This window comes from Saccoglossus kowalevskii, chromosome 16, assembly GCF_978046115.1.
Source record: "Saccoglossus kowalevskii chromosome 16, keSacKowa6.1, whole genome shotgun sequence".
In the NCBI taxonomy this organism is placed as follows: Eukaryota; Metazoa; Hemichordata; class Enteropneusta; family Harrimaniidae; genus Saccoglossus; species Saccoglossus kowalevskii.
The window spans coordinates 24,905,709-24,923,679 of record NC_140656.1 but is presented as its reverse complement, the minus strand read 5'-3'; the positions used below and the strand labels follow the sequence as shown (position 1 = coordinate 24,923,679).

Below are 17,971 nucleotides of genomic sequence, written 5' to 3'. Positions count from 1 at the left end.
AATTCATAAAAATAACACACTCGTAAGTTGACATAACAAAGTAATCAGCTTACAATAAAATACTTTCGCATTTGTTGTTATGCAACATGAAGTAGACGAGGCTGAAGATATATGTCAAATTAGGGTCAGGAGCCCGTCAGGAGGTCAGTGGCGGAGCATGTGTTAGAGGTTGTTTTCTGTGGTTAAACTAGTAGTGCAGAACCAGTATCATTTGTATGGACTAAACATATAGAATAAAGCTGGTGTGTTGAACTACAACAAAGTGTTAACCAAAACAGAATTTAAATGAAAATAGAGGGCGCTCATTGTTCGACTTGTATCGCGTATAATTTAGAATCGTCTGCTACAGATAAGGACATGACGTCGCCCACTGACTGTTGATAATGTATGGTGTGGATAAATTGTTAATGCTGCTGTCCTCGGGGATATATAACTTGCTAGAAGGTATGTGTGCTCCACATGTGTAACGCCTTCGGAGGCCACTTGGGTAAAACTTGATTACCTAACCTTGACACTGTTTTTCCTTCTTTTTCCCTCTTTCTTTCTTTTTTCTTTCTTTTTTCGAACCAATTAAAGGTTAATGGATTTGGTAAAAAAAGCAGTAATTATATTGACCGATATACCAGAGACAATACAATGTTGTACATTCCTACATATTACGATGGAAATCGCCCGAGTCCGATGTTTGGTTTTCTATAAACAATCTTAAAGACCGTTGTTTTTTTTAGTTCCCGGGGAGCAGACAGTTTTGTTTACTATTCGCAATTTGGAATAGCCGGGTCATAAGAGATTGGTACATAAGCTAGACGCACCTCAGCACGAGCGAATTAGCGAAACTGAAAAAAAATGGGGTATTATATATGTAGGTAAAATACATTTATTTTGGCATGTTGTATTAACCTTTTAAACGTATTTATTGATATTTCAGATATTACTACAGAAACCAGTTTGTGAGGTTTAATTGTTTTTCAGGTTGCATATAGTTTAACCTTTAGGTGTTTCATTTCATTCGTTATACTATGTATAATAGAAACATGCTGGTTCTAGACTAAACTAAATATAGTATATAATATACTAATGCTCATACACATTTAAATAGTTTACTCACCCTACAATTCAAAATAATATATCAGTAAATATATTTTTATTTGAAAGAAAAAAAAAGGCAATGTGCTTGCAATTAGTGGGTCAATATCTTGTTAATGCATTAATGCACAGATCAACTTTCTTGTTGTTTCATATAAAAAAAATCACTTTACTGCATTTTTTTTCAAGAACCCTTGGACCAAAAAAACAGCTGTTTGACATTTTAGCGAAATTGACTCAATCTGTGAATTAACAGAATGTTTAATAAGTATAAAGTGGCAACAATCTCATTGTGAGAATATTATTTCTGTTAAATTAGCGACTTCTTAAATTAGTGAATTTACAGATTAGCTAAAATAGCATGCTAGCTAAAAAGACGTGTTTTACAGTAGTTGTATATAAAATGGCCATGACTAAGATATGCAAAAACTCATTGGTAATACGTTACAAATGGTCTTAACTAGAGCCATTGAAACTTTCTTATATGGATTTAAAGCTACTAGTGCAAGGGTTTTCCAGGTGAATGTTTTATAAAATGAACATTCATGCCTTTTCTGAACTCATTATGATTACTTCATTTATTATGAGGTTATTATGCACAAAGGCAGTACAGCAAGAGTATAGATCCGACCACGTACTGTGTGAGTGCATACTATGTAGTATCCTCGTAATAACCTTATTATTATACATCTTTCCCTCCCAGGAATACATCATGGAAATGTCTAAGTCCAAAATGTTTAGATCAAATTTAGTGAACTTTGTGTGGGGTTCAGTCAAACCCTAGGGGCAGCCATGTTTGTTTTTATTATTAGAGGGCGCTTACAGACATAATCGTTCCATATTTGTAATTTGTGTTTCCTAATATGTTAGGATGAAAATACCCAGTGCAATACCACAAAATTACGGCTCTGATTTCCACTGCAATGAAACCAAATATAAAAACATAAAAAACTCAGATATTTCTATAATTAGGTAATTATTTTTACAGACTATATTAAAATAAAACATTAAATGATTCACACCTTTTTTTGGACACAGAGCAAAAAAGAATTATTTGCAAGGCAGTTGGAGTACACATGATATATAAACAAATGAGGGAGATGATAATGCTAATATTTACTATATGGGGGATGGTTATCTTGAAAGCCAATTGGGAACTAAAAAAAATTATAAAAACGCAAAATTCATATTGCTACAAAACAGTGTAAAAATCCCCAACTTAAAGCGAGAGGGTCGTCAACTGTGCATGCAGTAATTGAGTCCCAAGCGACGATAAAAGCACACACTAAAAACACAAAGGCTCATGGGTAGACGCTTTTTTGTAAACAATGACACGCTATGGCCAACTGACGCATGCGCAGGTGACGACTTGGTTAAACAATAATAACAGTTTCCTGTATGTCAGAAATATGTTCTAATGAGCACTCATTCTGCATATTTGTAGGTGTATTTTCCCATTTATTTATTATTCTGATTAAATTTGCTATATTTTTCTTATGTTTAACTTAGAACATAAATTTTATGCCATCGGGATATGCACTTAGCAGCAGACAAGGAATAAATATATACCAGTACCTTAAATGCATTAATTATTCGTTGGTTTTTTAATTTTGCTATTTCACTGAAAAATCCATTAAAAATTAAATCCATGTGAGCATATAAGATAACAATAAATTCATTGTTTTCACCTAAAGTTCTTGAACTTAAATCCCAGTGAAATTGCTCAAAACATTAAAGTAGCAAAATTACATGTCAGTAAAAATAAATTGTTTTACAGTAGGCTCCTTTTAAGGTTGTGTGCTAAGGTCCAAAATGTTATGATCCAACATAAGATAAACACTGGTTCTTACCTTCATGGAATGTGTATATTTATACCTATACATGTAACTAGATCAGATTGTCTAATATATAGGGTAATCATTATCAGCCACTTCACAAACATGTGCACTATATCAACAATTGTGGACATTGACGTGTCATCCCTATCAGTGTGTGGACACGTATTCAATCCACACAGGTGATTTTTGCTGACTGGCAAGCTTTGAATTAATTTACAGTGATTTCTTGAATGTAAAGCAGTTACCGGTAGCCATCATGAGTGGTAGAGTTGGTGACTTGAGCCCTAAGCAGGAGCAAAAGCTGAAGGAGGTAAATGTATTTTTATATTTATATTTTTCTATGATTGTTCATCTCATTTTATAAAGTTCAAGCAGAATTCCAATTTTGCACTACTGAGCATGTTACTGAGCACATATGCAGTGCCTTATGGGAGAAAATTTAACATTGAATATAATTAAAAAATATTATCACAGTGGAAACTCACAAAGCTATATGTAAATTTTTGAACAATTTTCAAACAATATTAAGATTCATATCATTAACCATATGACTTTGCAGCCAATATAAAAAAAAATGCTTTCACTGCACATACTGGTACATACATTTTGTATAACAAAATGCAAATAAAATGCAAAATTTTTTTGGTTTTTGGCTGGTGGACCCTTCCACATCCATCCACTGAAAAACCCATAATAGCTTTCGACGTTGCTGACGACATCATTGGTGGTAGGATTTCTATAATATTAGTAACATCTGAATATACCTCAGTATCACAACCTATAGTCTTATAGGATTAGTTAATTGTATTATTACACTAAATTAAATGACACTAATCGAGAAGTTTTTTTGTTTTTTTTAATTTGCTGCATGAATTCTCTTATGACTTTTAGGAAAATTCAACCCAATAAAAATAGAGTGACCCCCCTCGCTAAGTCGAAACCTCAGTAAGTCACGGTTTTGGCTAAGTTCAGGTAGTTGGATGGCTCCTAAAAATTCTATTGTGTTTTGTCGACTGTTTAGAAATAAAAGTACTAAATGTTTCGTCACATCATGTAATTAATTGGTTGTTAAACACCTGCTGGCCATTAATTACTGAGATGAGTGATGGTGGCCTGACTTAAGGTGTTGATTGGGGTAGGAAGTCATGACTTAATGTACATTTTGGTCGTTCTCCTTTGATAAAGCTCTATAATTCTTGCTGCAATGAGTAGAATCCATGTGAACATGGACGCTGGGATGTTTTTCAAAAAAGAAAACCTACAAGAAATATATCCATGTGTGTTATAGACCTTAAAAATACATTTACTACCGGTAATATGTACTTTTAAGGTTTATGTATGTGTATATGTGCCCCCCCTTCAGGAGAACCTTTGGTAAGTCACGACCCTTGATAAATCATGGTTTTTGCTTGGATCCCTACACCCGCGATTCAGCAAGGGACCACTGTATTACAATTATGAATACAAAAATGTTTAATTTCAACAGATATGATATGAATTTGTTTTGTTCCATACTTTCGGTGCACTTCCTTAGAAATAAGTATAATGGTCAAATGCTTTTAGTCTGAAACTGATATATTTATACAGCAGGCATGAAAGCCCATGGTTTATTTCTGAAAATTACTTCAATTGCTTTCTATATCACATAAAATTTCCTCATTTAGATATAGTGATTTTATTATTCTTGATTATTATTTCATTATCTTGATATTATTTCTTTATTTTCTTAGTTCAAAGAAAGAGTCAAGGATATTTTGGTGAAACCTGAACACAATGATTACTATTGTCTTAGATGGTTAAGAGGTATGTATGAAATTTTCAATTTTAAAGTCAGTGTATTCATTTTATATTCAAAAACACGGTAGATAGCAAGTATATTCAATAATATAGCATATCTCACACTAGCTTTGAGAGGCTTTGCATTACAATATATCAAATTTCAGATACCTGGGACAGTAGGTGCATGGAAATGACCATTATTGCAAAAAACAGAAATGAGCGAGATTTTTGCCATTTTAAAAAATACAAAGCACGTGTATGACACGCTTTGTGAATAAGCAAGAATATTACCAATAATTATCTGAGAAAAAAAACAGTTTCACAGACTTACTAATTTGCATTAGAATTTCTAGAAATATAGATATCGCTTGATAATTTTATGATCATCTTGCAATTCATGTGACGTCAATTATTGCGAGATTTTCATTGCATATCACATTTTTGCGTACCAGCATCTTTGTACACCAAAGTAAACATTTGTCACACTTTTCCATATACCGTACTCGACCGCGTTAGCGCCCAGGGGCCTCAACTCAGAAAATCACGATTTTGTAGGGGTGGGCGCTTACCCGAGCACTCCCCTCGAAAAAGAGTGCAAACGAAAATTTTGATTCATCAAGTGACAGATTATGTCTTTGAGGGAAAATCAAATTACTAAATTAGTTGCGTCGTCATTGATTTTCACAAGGTATGTTCAAAAAAATTAATCTAGACCAGTAGCCAACTGGAAATTATGTTCATTTAAGTCAAAAATTATGGAAGAAATTAAAAAAAAAATACATATTAATAAATAAATATATGTGCAGAATCAAGTACCAAAGTGTTGATGGGACAAATTGTGTCATTCAAAGAGTTTAAAATACGTTCAAGTTCTGAAAATACTGCATAATCAAAGATTATTTAAAAAACATGGCTTTATAGATATTATGTTTTTTCCATTGTTGGTGTACTTTGCTCTTTCATTGACACATGAGAAAAAAAAGATAAGAATGATAAACCAAAAAATGCAAAATCTAACTCACATCCTATGCCTCTGACACTTGACACATTGCCCTCTGACTCCCATTTTTTCACTTTAATTTTGGTATTTGTTTGTAACAGGCAACAGGCAATGTGTTAATGGCATTGATAAATAAATACTATGGAATACTTTTTCACTGAAAAAGCTTTTTGGGCGTTTTGTATGGAACTTATTTTCACTGATTTTTCATGAGTTTAATGTGAAATATAGGAAAAAAAGTATATTCGCCGGATTTTATTTTCACTAGACTAGAAAAACTCCAAATTTGAAGGGTTATTTTCACTTTAAATTATTCTTCTTAACCTACATGTAGTTGCTTGTTCGCCTATTATTGTCACAGTGAAATATGAAACTAGAAAAATAACACAAAAGATTTTCCTAGTGACTTAATGAAAATTGCTTTATTTTAACTGTAATTAATTTTCACTGAAAAGACATTTTGGGAGTTTTGTATGGAATTTATTTTTGATCGAATTTTGATGAGTTGAATGTAAAATATATACTGTCTGGATATTATTTTCACTGAATCATTCCTTTAGCAAGTATATTTCAGTAGTTGTTTAAATTAGAAAACTTATTGTATTGAATTATGCTTATAATTTAATTTATATTTTATTTCAACAGCAAGAAGTTTTGATGTTAACAAAGCTGAAACAATGATCAGAAATGTAAGTACAAATACTGCATCATGAAGTCAGCTGCATAACAACTGTAGAGGTAGAGAGTCTGTTCATTTTAAATCTACAGCTCTGATATACAGCCGCTGGTATACACAACTATATCTGACCACTTCTCCTCTAAGGGTATGTGTCAACCAGTTAAAGCACACCTTCAATCCATCAAAAATGTTTAATTATAATATTGATATGGCCAATAGTATCTATGTAATTAGTACATAGGCTAGGTCATTCAGAAACTCTAAAAAAAAATGGTCTACAAATTAAATTCTGATTGGTCACTGGTCCTGTAAGTTTTGAATGCAATATGGCTAGCTAATTACTTATACATGTACTCAGATATAGGATTGGTGACCATATACAGGTTACAATATATTTAAAGAGATGATGGCCAGTGTCTACATCAGATTTAATCAGCTTGCATGCATATATGTTTTGTCTTTTGAAAATGGATGCAATGATAGAAATACGAGCTGAATAAGAGCTGTCTCATGTATATGTAAATAATCACTATCTTTTGAATCCTACTGTTGAACAAAATGTAAGATCATCAGGTCAGTTAAATAGTCAGACTGTGATAGATAACTGTCAATGATAATATACCGGTAGTTACGGTACAATGGTCACAGTCATGCTGTATTCACATTGATGTCATGTCTGTCTATAAGTTAATAAGTAACCAAATTTTCATGATTTTTTTTATTTGGAAAATCATTAAATTTTGTAGCAGTGAACATTGCACTAGGACTTAGGGATTTACAGTGAGGATAGAGGATGGAGGGGGCATTACACTGAGTTCTAGGGAGCCTAAGTGAGCATTTTACTGTGTTCTGAGGTCACCGCAAACATTTGACTGAATTCTAAGGAGACACAGTGAAATATTTCACTGGGTCCTAGAATGTCACAGTGAGCATTTTACTGTGTCCTGGGTGACAGTGAACATTTCACCTGATCCTAGGGAGTCACAGTGAACGTTTCACTGGATTCTAAGGAGACACAGTGACATATTTCACTGGGTCCTCGCGTGTCATAGTGAGCATTTTACTGTGTCCTGGGTGACAGTACACATTTCACCTGGTCCTAGGGAGTCACAGTGAACATTTCACTGGATTCTAAGGAGATGCAGTGAGCATTTCACTGGGTCCTAGGGAGTCACAGTGAACATTTCACTTTCACTGGATTCTAAGGAGATGCAGTGAGCATTTCACTCGGTCCTAGGGAGTCACAGTGAACGTTTCACTGGATTCTAAGAAGACACAGTGAAATATTTCACTGGGTCCTAGGGTGTCATAGTGAGCATTTTACTGTATCCTGGGTGACAGTGAACATTTCACCTGGTCCTAGGGAGTCACAGTGAACATTTCACTTGATTCTAAGGAGATTCAGTGACATATTTCACTGGGTCCTAGGGAGTCACAGTGAACATTTTGCTGGATTCTAAGGAGATGCAGTGAGCATTTCACTCAGTCCTAGGGAGTCACAGTGAACGTTTCACTGGATTCTAAGGAGACACAGTGAAATATTTCACTGGGTCCTAGGGTGTCACAGTGAGCATTTTACTGTGTCCTGGGTAACAGTGAACATTTCACCTGGTCCTAGGGAGTCACAGTGAACATTTCACTGGATTCTAAGGAGATGCAGTGAGCATTTCACTGGGTCCTAGGGAGTCACAGCAAACATTTCACTTGATTCTATGGAGACACAGTGACATATTTCACTGGGTCCTAGGGTGTCACAGTGAGCATTTCCTGTGTCCTGGGTAACAGTGAACATTTCACTCGGTCCTAGGGAGTCACAGCAAACATTTCACTTGATTCTAAAGAGACACAGTGACATATTTCACTGGGTCCTAGGGTGTCACAGTGAGCATTTTACTGTGTCCTGGGTAACAGTGAACAATTCACCGGGTCCTAGGAAGTCACAGTGAACATTTCACTGGATTCTAAGGAGATGCAGTGATCAGTTCACCAGGTCTTAGGGAGTCTTAGTGAACATTTAAATGGATATCATTTATTTAGGTAAACAACTGACTTTTTGAATGAAGCTCAATGTTGATGTATAGGGTTGTCAATGCATACATCTAGATATTATACCCACATTTGTAAATGTTGATGAATTATTCTGGATATCTCAGTGTTTCAAAACTCACATTTACTTGCCAAGCACTGGTGCACATTATATTTAGAGGATTATTTCAAACTGCACCAAAACTAATTTCAAGAGTTTTATAATTTTTTCTCTACAAAATTAACGCATGTACGGTACTTGCATGTATAAATGAGTAGTAAATTCAGTTTAGTATAGTATAGTAATGAATTACCTTGGACACTGTTTTTAGTGGTTATGACACAACTATTTATTTACTCGGATGAAACAATGTTGGACTTGGTTTCTTACTGAGACAAAACACCATGTGACATTGAAACTAGCAGCTCACTCAGGGAGGTTGTGTTAGATGCTCTAAGTTAACTGTTCACTTGACTGGAGCTATGATCTAATAACTGCAATAATTATAATTTTCGGTCAGACCACTACCAAACAGGGAATATAAGGTTTAGATGAGAATAATTAAACTATTGATAGTCTCAGTGCTGTTACTGTTCTGATTGGGTACATTGAAAAGAACAAACAATTCATGTTCTGCAAACGATACGATTCCTCTAGAATTTGTCATAATTTCACTTTCCTGTGTCTATATGGTTAAACCACAGTCCCACAGTGGAAGAACTGTGGTTAAACAAATGTTGTTCTGATTTCAGAGTATGGAAACTAGAAAGAAGATGGGCTTAGACACACTAGTCACTGACTACAAATCACCTGAGGTAGGAAAACACAAATAAAACATACAATAGTAATATATATATATATATATAAATATATTATGTAAAACAAGACTGCCAAATTATTATGCAATATTCTTTCGCCTTTCTGATTGTTGCATACATTTAATAACAGGTTATGGAAAAGTACTACCAGGGTGGTCTAGTAGGAGAAGATAAGAATGGACATCCGATATGGATTGATCCCATTGGCAATATTGATCCTAAAGGTATGAGATGTTATGCTCTTGAAAGCCTTGCCTTCAATTTCCAATCAGACCGCCTGGTCATGTTGTTGAGGCCGGATGGTCTATTTTATCTCATATTATCAAAATGTGTCATAGAAATGTGTCATGTGTCAGTAAAATGTAATAACTGTCCTGTGGCAGCTAGTAATAATTGCATTAGTACAACACTGTCAATATTATTGATGTTGAGTCATTGAGTTAGCACAACAACTCATTGAGTTAACACAACAACTCATTGAGTTAACACAACAACTCATTGAGTTAACACAACAACTCATTGAGTTAACACAACAACTCATTGAGTTAACACAACAACTCATTGAGTTAACACAACAACTCATTGAGTTAACACAACAACTCATTGAGTTAACACAACACTATCAAACTTGTTATTATAACACAATGACTTGTCAATAACACAATGACTTGTGTTAACGCAATGACACAGGTTATCAAAGTGTGTCAATTGCATGGATGACTATTTGTGAACACAACACTGTCAAACTTTTGTTAACACAACAACTCATTGAGTTAACACAACACTATCAAACTTGTTATCATAACACAATGACTTGTCAATAACACAATGACTTGTGTTATTGACAAAGTGTGTCAATAACATCGAATAACTATTTGTGAACACAACACTGTCAAACTTGTGTTAACACAATGACCCAGATTATCAAAGTGTGTCAATAACATGGGACAACTATTTGTGAACACAACACTGTCAAACTTGTGTTAACACAATGACTCAGGTTATCAAACTGTGTCAATAACATGGAATAACTATTTGTGAACACAACACTGTCAAACTTGTGTTAACACAATGACTCAGGTTATCAAAGTGTGTCAATAACATGGAATAACTATTTGTGAACACAACTCTGTCAAACTTGTTGTGTTAACACAATGACTCAGGTTATCAAAGTGTGTCAATAACATGGAATTAACTGCTCTGTGGTAACCACTGCAACACAACACTGTCAATGTTAACACAGTGATTGTAATGTTGTCTAACAACAATATTACACTGATCCATGTTTTTTTTATCTTACTGCTATTCTTTTTACTACAATATTTTATTTTTTATAAGGATTACTGAAATCTGCTCGGACTAAAGATATACTCTTATCCAGAATCCAAATAAGTGAAAGATTGTGGCAAGAAACATATCCAGCTTTGTCCAAGAAGGTCTGTATGATTGATCAAATACTGATGGTTGTTGCTCCATTGCGGGTCTCATACTGTAAAATACTTTATTTCAGCTGGAAATAATTTTTGCTGTAAAGACTTTCTGACTCCCTTGTGCGAAGCACAAAAAGGGAGTCTTTGCAGTTAGTGTGTGTGTCTGTCTGGGTGTCCGTGTGTGTGTGTGTGTCTGTCTGTTCCACTGATATCTCAAGAACCATACATTGATTTTTGATGAAACTTGGTGCATAGATGCTCTGGGCCAATGCGCAGATTTGATTAGGTTTTGGTAAAACCTGACAGACCTGATAGTTTTTAGGGTAATATCAGTACATATTAATTACCTAATTTGCATAATTAATTAATTTTCAGCTTTTGATATTTCAAGTAGTAATCATCACATTTCAATGACACTTGGTACATAGATGTCATAGGACACTGCACAGACCTGATAGTTTTTAGGGTAATATCAGTACATATTAATTACCTAATTTGCTTAATTAATTAATTTGCAGCTTTTGATATTTCAAGTAGTAATCATCACATTTCAGTGACACTTGGTACATAGTTACTTAAGGACTGCAGACCGCTGATTAGTTTTTGGGTAAATATTTGTGCATATTAATTACCTTATTAGCATAATTAGTTAATTTTCAGCTTTTTGCCTGATATCTCAAGTACTAATCATCATATTTCAATGAGACTTGCTACATAGATCTTCTAGGACTATTCAGAGACCTGATTAGTTTTTTTGGATATTAATTACCTAATTTGCATAATGTTCCACTGATATATAAAGAACCACGAATTGGATTTAATGAAACTTTAAAGAGAACTATGCAGAGACCCAATTAGTTTTTGGTAAATATTTATGCTTATTAATCACCTAATTAACATAATTAATTAACACTGATATCTCAATTACTGATCATCACATTTGAATAAAATTTGGTACATAAATGCTCGAGGACAATAGACAGGCCTGATTAATTTTGGGTTAAAATTTGTTCATATTAATTCTCTAATTAGCATAATAATTCATAATTTTTTTGTTCTGTTCTGTTCATATTAGTTACCTGATTTACATAATTAGTTTTCAGCTTTTCCATCAATATCTCATGTACAAGTAATTTTGAATTAATTTTTAATGTGTCTTCAATACTCTCAGCACACGGGAGTTCTTTCTAAGCTTTCTTTGATTGAGTGTATTATCACTGATATTTCTTCATCATCATCTTCCAGTGTATTCTTTGATTCAAAGGTTGACAACAAGACGTGCCACAAACTTCTGTTTACAGCTTTTCTCTTGGCAATCCCAAGGTTCTCTGTGTTTGTCCTTTCTCCAAGTTCTTCTAGCTTGTCCTCTTCCTTGATTTCCCTCTATAGTACCTTCAATTATGAGGCTAGCAAGCCCTCCATTAGATCCTCTAAGAACATGTCCTGAAAATCTAGTTTTCCTTGTTGCTAATTTCAGTTAAATGATCTTTCCAGCTTATTCTCAAAATTCTCCTGTAGCACCAGTTTTAAAAAGCTTTTATTCCCCTTATCACTTCATTCAATACATCTCAGAACTCTCAGAACCATAGCTTGTTATTGAGAAAATATATGTATTTAGAATCTTTTTTTTATTTTAATATTTAGGTCTCTCCTTAGCAACTCCTTTAGCTCCCAGAAATCTCCCTTAGCTCAGCCAATTCATCGTTTCACTACGTGTAAACATTTGCCATTTGCTGTTATCCACTGCCCTAAATACTTGTATTCTTCTACTTCTTCTAGCCTTGTTCCTTCTGAATTTACATTAATTGAATGATTTTTTTCTCTGAAATTTCACACAATTTTATTTTCACTGATTCATTCTTAAATAGCAAATATAAAAGAATATAAAGTATGCATATAGTATCAGTGCTTCTCATTTTGAAATGTTTAATCTAAGAATGTTGAAGGCTTCATTTTGATGATGATGTGAATTACATGATTGCTTTTCATGTTTGTGTGTTGAATACCACTCTGGATATGCAATTAATTCTCACAAATGACCTGTCATTCCATTTCATATTTATTCTGTCAGTATGGTCGGCGTATTGAAGGAATGTGCTATATGATAGACTTGGAAGGACTTGGAACTAAACATCTATGGAAACCAGGGGTTGATCTCTTTAATAAGGTCTGTAGCTTTTACTCTACAGTGAAACCTGTTTAATCTGAACCCTGGCAAATACACACATTAAAATAGTCTTTTCAAGGTTATGAAACGAATTTTAATATTTTTGAGCAATTGACAGGGAATTACAATTGACCTTTTGTATTTAAATTAACCTTACTTGCTCAAGTGTGTGCAAGTAATTGCTTGCTGAACCGTTCAATAAAAAACATTTTTATTATGATATAAATCAGAAGTTCAAACTTGTAGCCATTGGTTTATTATATAATAAACATTGTTGTTTTTTAAGAATATTGTATTTGATGCTTGGCCTAAGAACAACTAATGTAAACCAATTGTCACTCATTGAATTTCTATACAAAATACCTTTATTAAATGCAGTCAGTTCTTTTTCAGATTGGACTCAAAATGGCTGACTGACGGCCATTTAGTTTTAATGAATGCTGTTCCAGAGTCATATCTGTGTTATAATTTGACTGATCATGTTCAATCTTTATATAATACATCTAAATCACTTACACACATTTACTTGCATGATTTCAATGTTACAAAAATCATCAAAATCAAGCATTTCTGTAGTTCCAGCCTTGGATCTTGGTTGTGCAAGACCAAATTTGTGTGAACATTATGAGACCTTAATGCACATAATTTTTTTCACCAACTGTTGCATATGTTGTTTTTATTTTTATGTGTTCTTAATCACATCTTTAAAAAACATGACAATATCCAGACACCTTTTGCATCTTAGCATTAATGTAAACATTCCATGTTGTTAATCACTACTTGAATTTAAACTCAATTACTAGCCACCTATCCTTTTTCTTTTTGTCTCAACTCACTGAAAAATTTTCAATATTGACTATATTATTCTCATAATTTGTTATTGATGTTTTTGTTCCATTAGGCTATAGCCCTTATCCAAGACAATTATCCTGAGAATTTGGTAGCCATCTATGTTGTTAGAGCCCCCAAGATCTTCCCAATCATATATGCATTAGTTAAACCATTTATTGATGAAAATGTTCGTAAAAAGATTCATGTACTTGGTCGTAAGTATTTCATGTTTTTCTATCTTTAATCATGATGTATTCATATTCAGTTTTATGTCTTGTAATAACTCTAAGACTCAAATAATTACCAAGATCTCAATTTAGAGCAAACCTAATAAGATTTGTTTTTACCCCTCAAACACATTTATCTTTAATCATGTCCACTATTTCAAATAACCTGATTATATAGGTCAGGGCAACAAGATCATGGTGGCAATTATTTACGTCTGATGTCTATTCTATTTATTTAACATTTGGTTATGGTGGGTTGTTCTTCAAAAGTTGATATGCTTTTTAGTTCATATTCAGGCACTGTCCAAAAACAGGGACTATATTGGTCATGTTCATCTATTCTTCTGGAGTTGTACACCAACCGACTGATCTCATAATTTGTACATAGACATATTGTCTGTACACATCAAGTTTAATACTCAATGATCTGAACAAAAAACACTGATTGGTGACCATTTGTGACATAAAATTAGCTATTTCTGATGCTCAAATGTGTTCAGAACTGTTTCTTTGAGATGACTAGAATGGATAAAAGTTGGTATGATGATCATACATATTAGGTTAAATTAATACAGGTGCCATCTTTTGTTGTTGTTATTTGATCATGTATGGTTAATTGTTGACTATTTTGTATTCTCTTTTCAGTCTTTATAAATACATAGGTAGATTACCAAGAGATACATTTGCACCGACGAGATAGCTAAACTTAATACAATACATATGTAATGAATATGACTATGTAATGTCAAAAACAAATCAGGATATTGTCAGTTAATTATTTCTCAAACATACTTTCATTACTTTTTAAACATTTTTACCAAGTGAGATGTCATAGATATGAACCTGCACAGTTGCTTTGCTTGTCATCTATATTGCTATATTATTTGCTGTCTTATGTTGAGCACATAGAGCCAATGTTGAAAAAAATTGACAGGAACTGTGTCATTTGCAATGACCTATTTTTCCATTGTAATCTGATATTCTCTCTGTCTTGTATAATAGATAACTTCAAATCAACCTTACTTAAGGACATCCCTGCAGAAAGTTTGCCAGTTCACTGGGGAGGTACTATGACTGATCCTAAAACTGGTGATCCAAAATGTCCCAGTCTGGTAAGTGCATGCTTATATATGTGCAAAACCTTGTCAGCCCCAACATACAAACAGAAATTATCTGAGTTTGTGAATGAGTAATATTATGTAATATTTATAATTCTTCAGAAAAAAGTTTGTTTTTAATATATTGAATAAAAAATGTTAGCCCAGACTGTTGTACATTAATCAAATAAATATTATTCGCTGAAACTTGCACAAACTATTTACACAATCACTTTTTCACTGTATCCAATGTTATCTGAATTTATTTAGGTTAATCCTGGTGGCATAATTCCCAAAGAATATTATATGCAAGAAATTCAAATTGCAGATGATAAAAACTTAGCAGTAGAAGTGGTGAAGAAAAAATTTGATCTGACTTTTGAAGTATCCAAAAAAAATAGTGTAATAAGGTAAAACTGTATTAACATATAGTTATTTTACATCTAGTGCTGAACACAGTAGAATTTCGCATTCATTCCAAAACAATCTTTGCATTTTTCTCTTCTTTTGGGTAACTACGTCTCTAACATTGACTTGTTCAGGACAATTCATTGAAAACAGCATCTGAATTACGATAAAAGCTTTGCACTGTGAACGCTTGTGACAAAATTCTATTTCTGTCCTTTGCTATAGCATTTCTGCATTTTAGTAAATAAACTTTCTTTTGTTCACACAGTGCAAGGCATTTTTTGTTTCAATCTGTTTGTTTGTTTGTTTGTTCAACCAATCAAAAGCTACAATACAAGTACTGAATGGCTGTTTAATAAAACTAATTTTTATATATGATGCCTCATTACTATGATTGTCTTCTGAATTCATACAACTTTTTCAAATATAAATTTGTTAACTTGCTCTCAATGCTATAACCTGACTTGTCAATTTGTGTATGGTGCTTTATCATTTATATCACCAGACTTTCTAGCCATTTTTGTTCTCACTTTTTTCATAATCATATTTTTGGAAATGAACTAATTTTGGAGTAAGCAGACAAAATTTGAGTCAATTTTCAGTTTTTACTTAATAGAACTGGCTATTTTTGTCCCAATTTTCTGAAGGAAGGAAAGACTATTTTGTGAATTTGTAGTGAAAAGGGGAACTGGTCTTGAAAAGGTTATACCAGACATTGATTCTCTGTCAGAGAATATACTGTTCATCTAGCCACTGTGGATTTTCATTCATTATACAATATAGTGAGGTTTCTGTGGTGGTTAATCCTATATGCATGTTTGTAATGTATCTATAATTAATTACAGATATGTATTCAAAACTGATGAAGGTGATATAGGATTAGCTGTTTTTCTACAGACTGGTGTTAAAGATTTGAAACCTGTCAAAGAGCTCGAAAAGCATAACAGTCATCTAGTGTATGAAGATGGCAGTTTTGATTGTTCAGAGTCTGGAACATGTGAGTTTATTTAAATGCTCAAGATAACCCTGAAATACCACATTACAGTCAATGTATATCTCTGAATATGTTATGAAATAAATGCATAGTCTTTAAACTTAACATAATTACACTGACATATTCGTAAATACTATATTTTGAACTATATGCAATAACAGAAGAAGATGTAGGCAAGCAGATATAAAAAGAAAAAGGGGAAAGAAGAAAATTATGAAACAAGTACTTAATAATTATACTTATCCAATGTTCTATATAGTGTTAAAGCAGCTAAATGTAATTTAAAATTCGATTGATACCACATCCCTTGCTGTAAGGCATAAGGCGTAAAATGACAGTTTCTACTTGGAGTTACTCTGTACTGAATGCTTGACTGTGCCTTGAATGTGTTGTAGTATGTGTAATAAGGTTTTTTAATTGTCACTGGAATGAAATATTGCTGAACTATAAGTAGCGTTTTAATTCTAGGGATTTTACTTGCCAAATCGTGCTTATTCAAAATTCCATGCACACTTTCACTTTATTTTCAGACATTCTAAGATTTGACAACTCTCATTCCTGGACCAAGAATAAAACTCTACATTACTTTGCGGAAGTGATTGAGCCAGCTGAACTTGAAGATCTGAGCACGGAATTGTAAGAGACCTGTGTATTGCCAAGCTTTACAAATGAATGTTCTAGTGTAACAGTAGCAGAACTATAATAATTGTGCATACACAATTTTACATAAAATGAAATTGAAAAATGAAATTATTGGCTTATGTTTGGTGCATTCGTGCTTCCATACAGATGCACTTCTAATAGAGTATTATTATTGTAATCTGTTAATGAACCAGTGTACATTCTGTTTCTACAATTAGGATTGGCTACTCTGTACATTAACATAAATGCATACTTAATATAAAACATTGATCTACATGGAATTCGTACAAAACAAACGTTCTGTACATAATGATCAGGGGCGGATGCAGAATTTCAAAATTTCAACAGCTTTGTTTCTTTGTACAAAACTACTTTTAGGGGGTTAGTACGAACCCAATAAACCTCCTATGTTTTTGATCATTGCATATGCAGATGTAGTGGAGTTCGACCTGAGGAGCAATAACTATATTTGAGTGGCAATATGTTAATTGACAAATTTAAAAATCGATGGAAAGCTAACTTAATAGCTAATTATGTTCATCAGTTTTCCTGTGTGAAGGCACTGGTGAAATAATTGAAATATATTGGGACATTGCAATTTTAAAAGATATTGTATGTGAATTATGTGAATAATTTCAATGTGTGATGTAGATCTGATATTATTGGGAAACAATATTACAACTAATGTGTATTTAAGTTTAAACAAATAAATTCACAGTTTACACAACCATAGTTTGTATTATACCCTTCCTGGTATTGAGGAGAAAATACGTAGCTCAACAATGTTCAAATTTGTATTACCTACCAACACAGTACTATGATTGTCCTCAGGGCAAAAAGGTAATATATATTAGATGTACGAAACTATAATTAAATGAAAAGTATGTACATCGGGTAGAATATATTTAAACTCTACCATATTTTATTGATATGTAAAATAACATAACCG

General features: G+C 33.1%; 1 protein-coding gene across 2 annotated transcripts; it reads left to right on the top strand.

Annotated features, from left to right (window-relative positions):
• Positions 1-325: 325 nt before the first annotated feature.
• LOC100372501 (SEC14-like protein 2) lies at positions 326-17,130 on the top strand. Of its 2 annotated transcripts, none has more exons than XM_078007062.2 (13): positions 326-444; positions 3,144-3,234; positions 4,655-4,727; positions 6,349-6,392; positions 9,161-9,223; positions 9,357-9,450; positions 10,565-10,662; positions 12,728-12,823; positions 13,725-13,869; positions 14,884-14,993; positions 15,249-15,388; positions 16,232-16,383; positions 16,911-17,130. In XM_078007062.2, exons 2-13 carry the CDS (start codon positions 3,181-3,183, stop codon positions 17,018-17,020), a joined length of 1,179 nt encoding a protein of 392 aa, XP_077863188.1. In that variant the 5' UTR covers positions 326-444; positions 3,144-3,180; the 3' UTR covers positions 17,021-17,130. The 2 variants fall into 2 exon arrangements, with proteins under 2 accessions (XP_077863188.1, XP_085347392.1); XM_085491266.1 differs by lacking the exon at positions 326-444 and adding an exon at positions 684-862.
• Positions 17,131-17,971: the final 841 nt, after the last annotated feature.

Excerpts from the sequence above, each read along its gene's own strand:
- LOC100372501 (XM_078007062.2), top strand. The coding sequence starts at position 3,181 with ATGAGTGGTAGAGTTGGTGACTTGAGCCCTAAGCAGGAGCAAAAGCTG. Across the intron at positions 3,235-4,654 it reads AGGAGCAAAAGCTGAAGGAG|TTCAAAGAAAGAGTCAAGGA; the intron begins GTAAATGTATTT and ends TTATTTTCTTAG. Across the intron at positions 6,393-9,160 it reads CTGAAACAATGATCAGAAAT|AGTATGGAAACTAGAAAGAA; the intron begins GTAAGTACAAAT and ends TTCTGATTTCAG.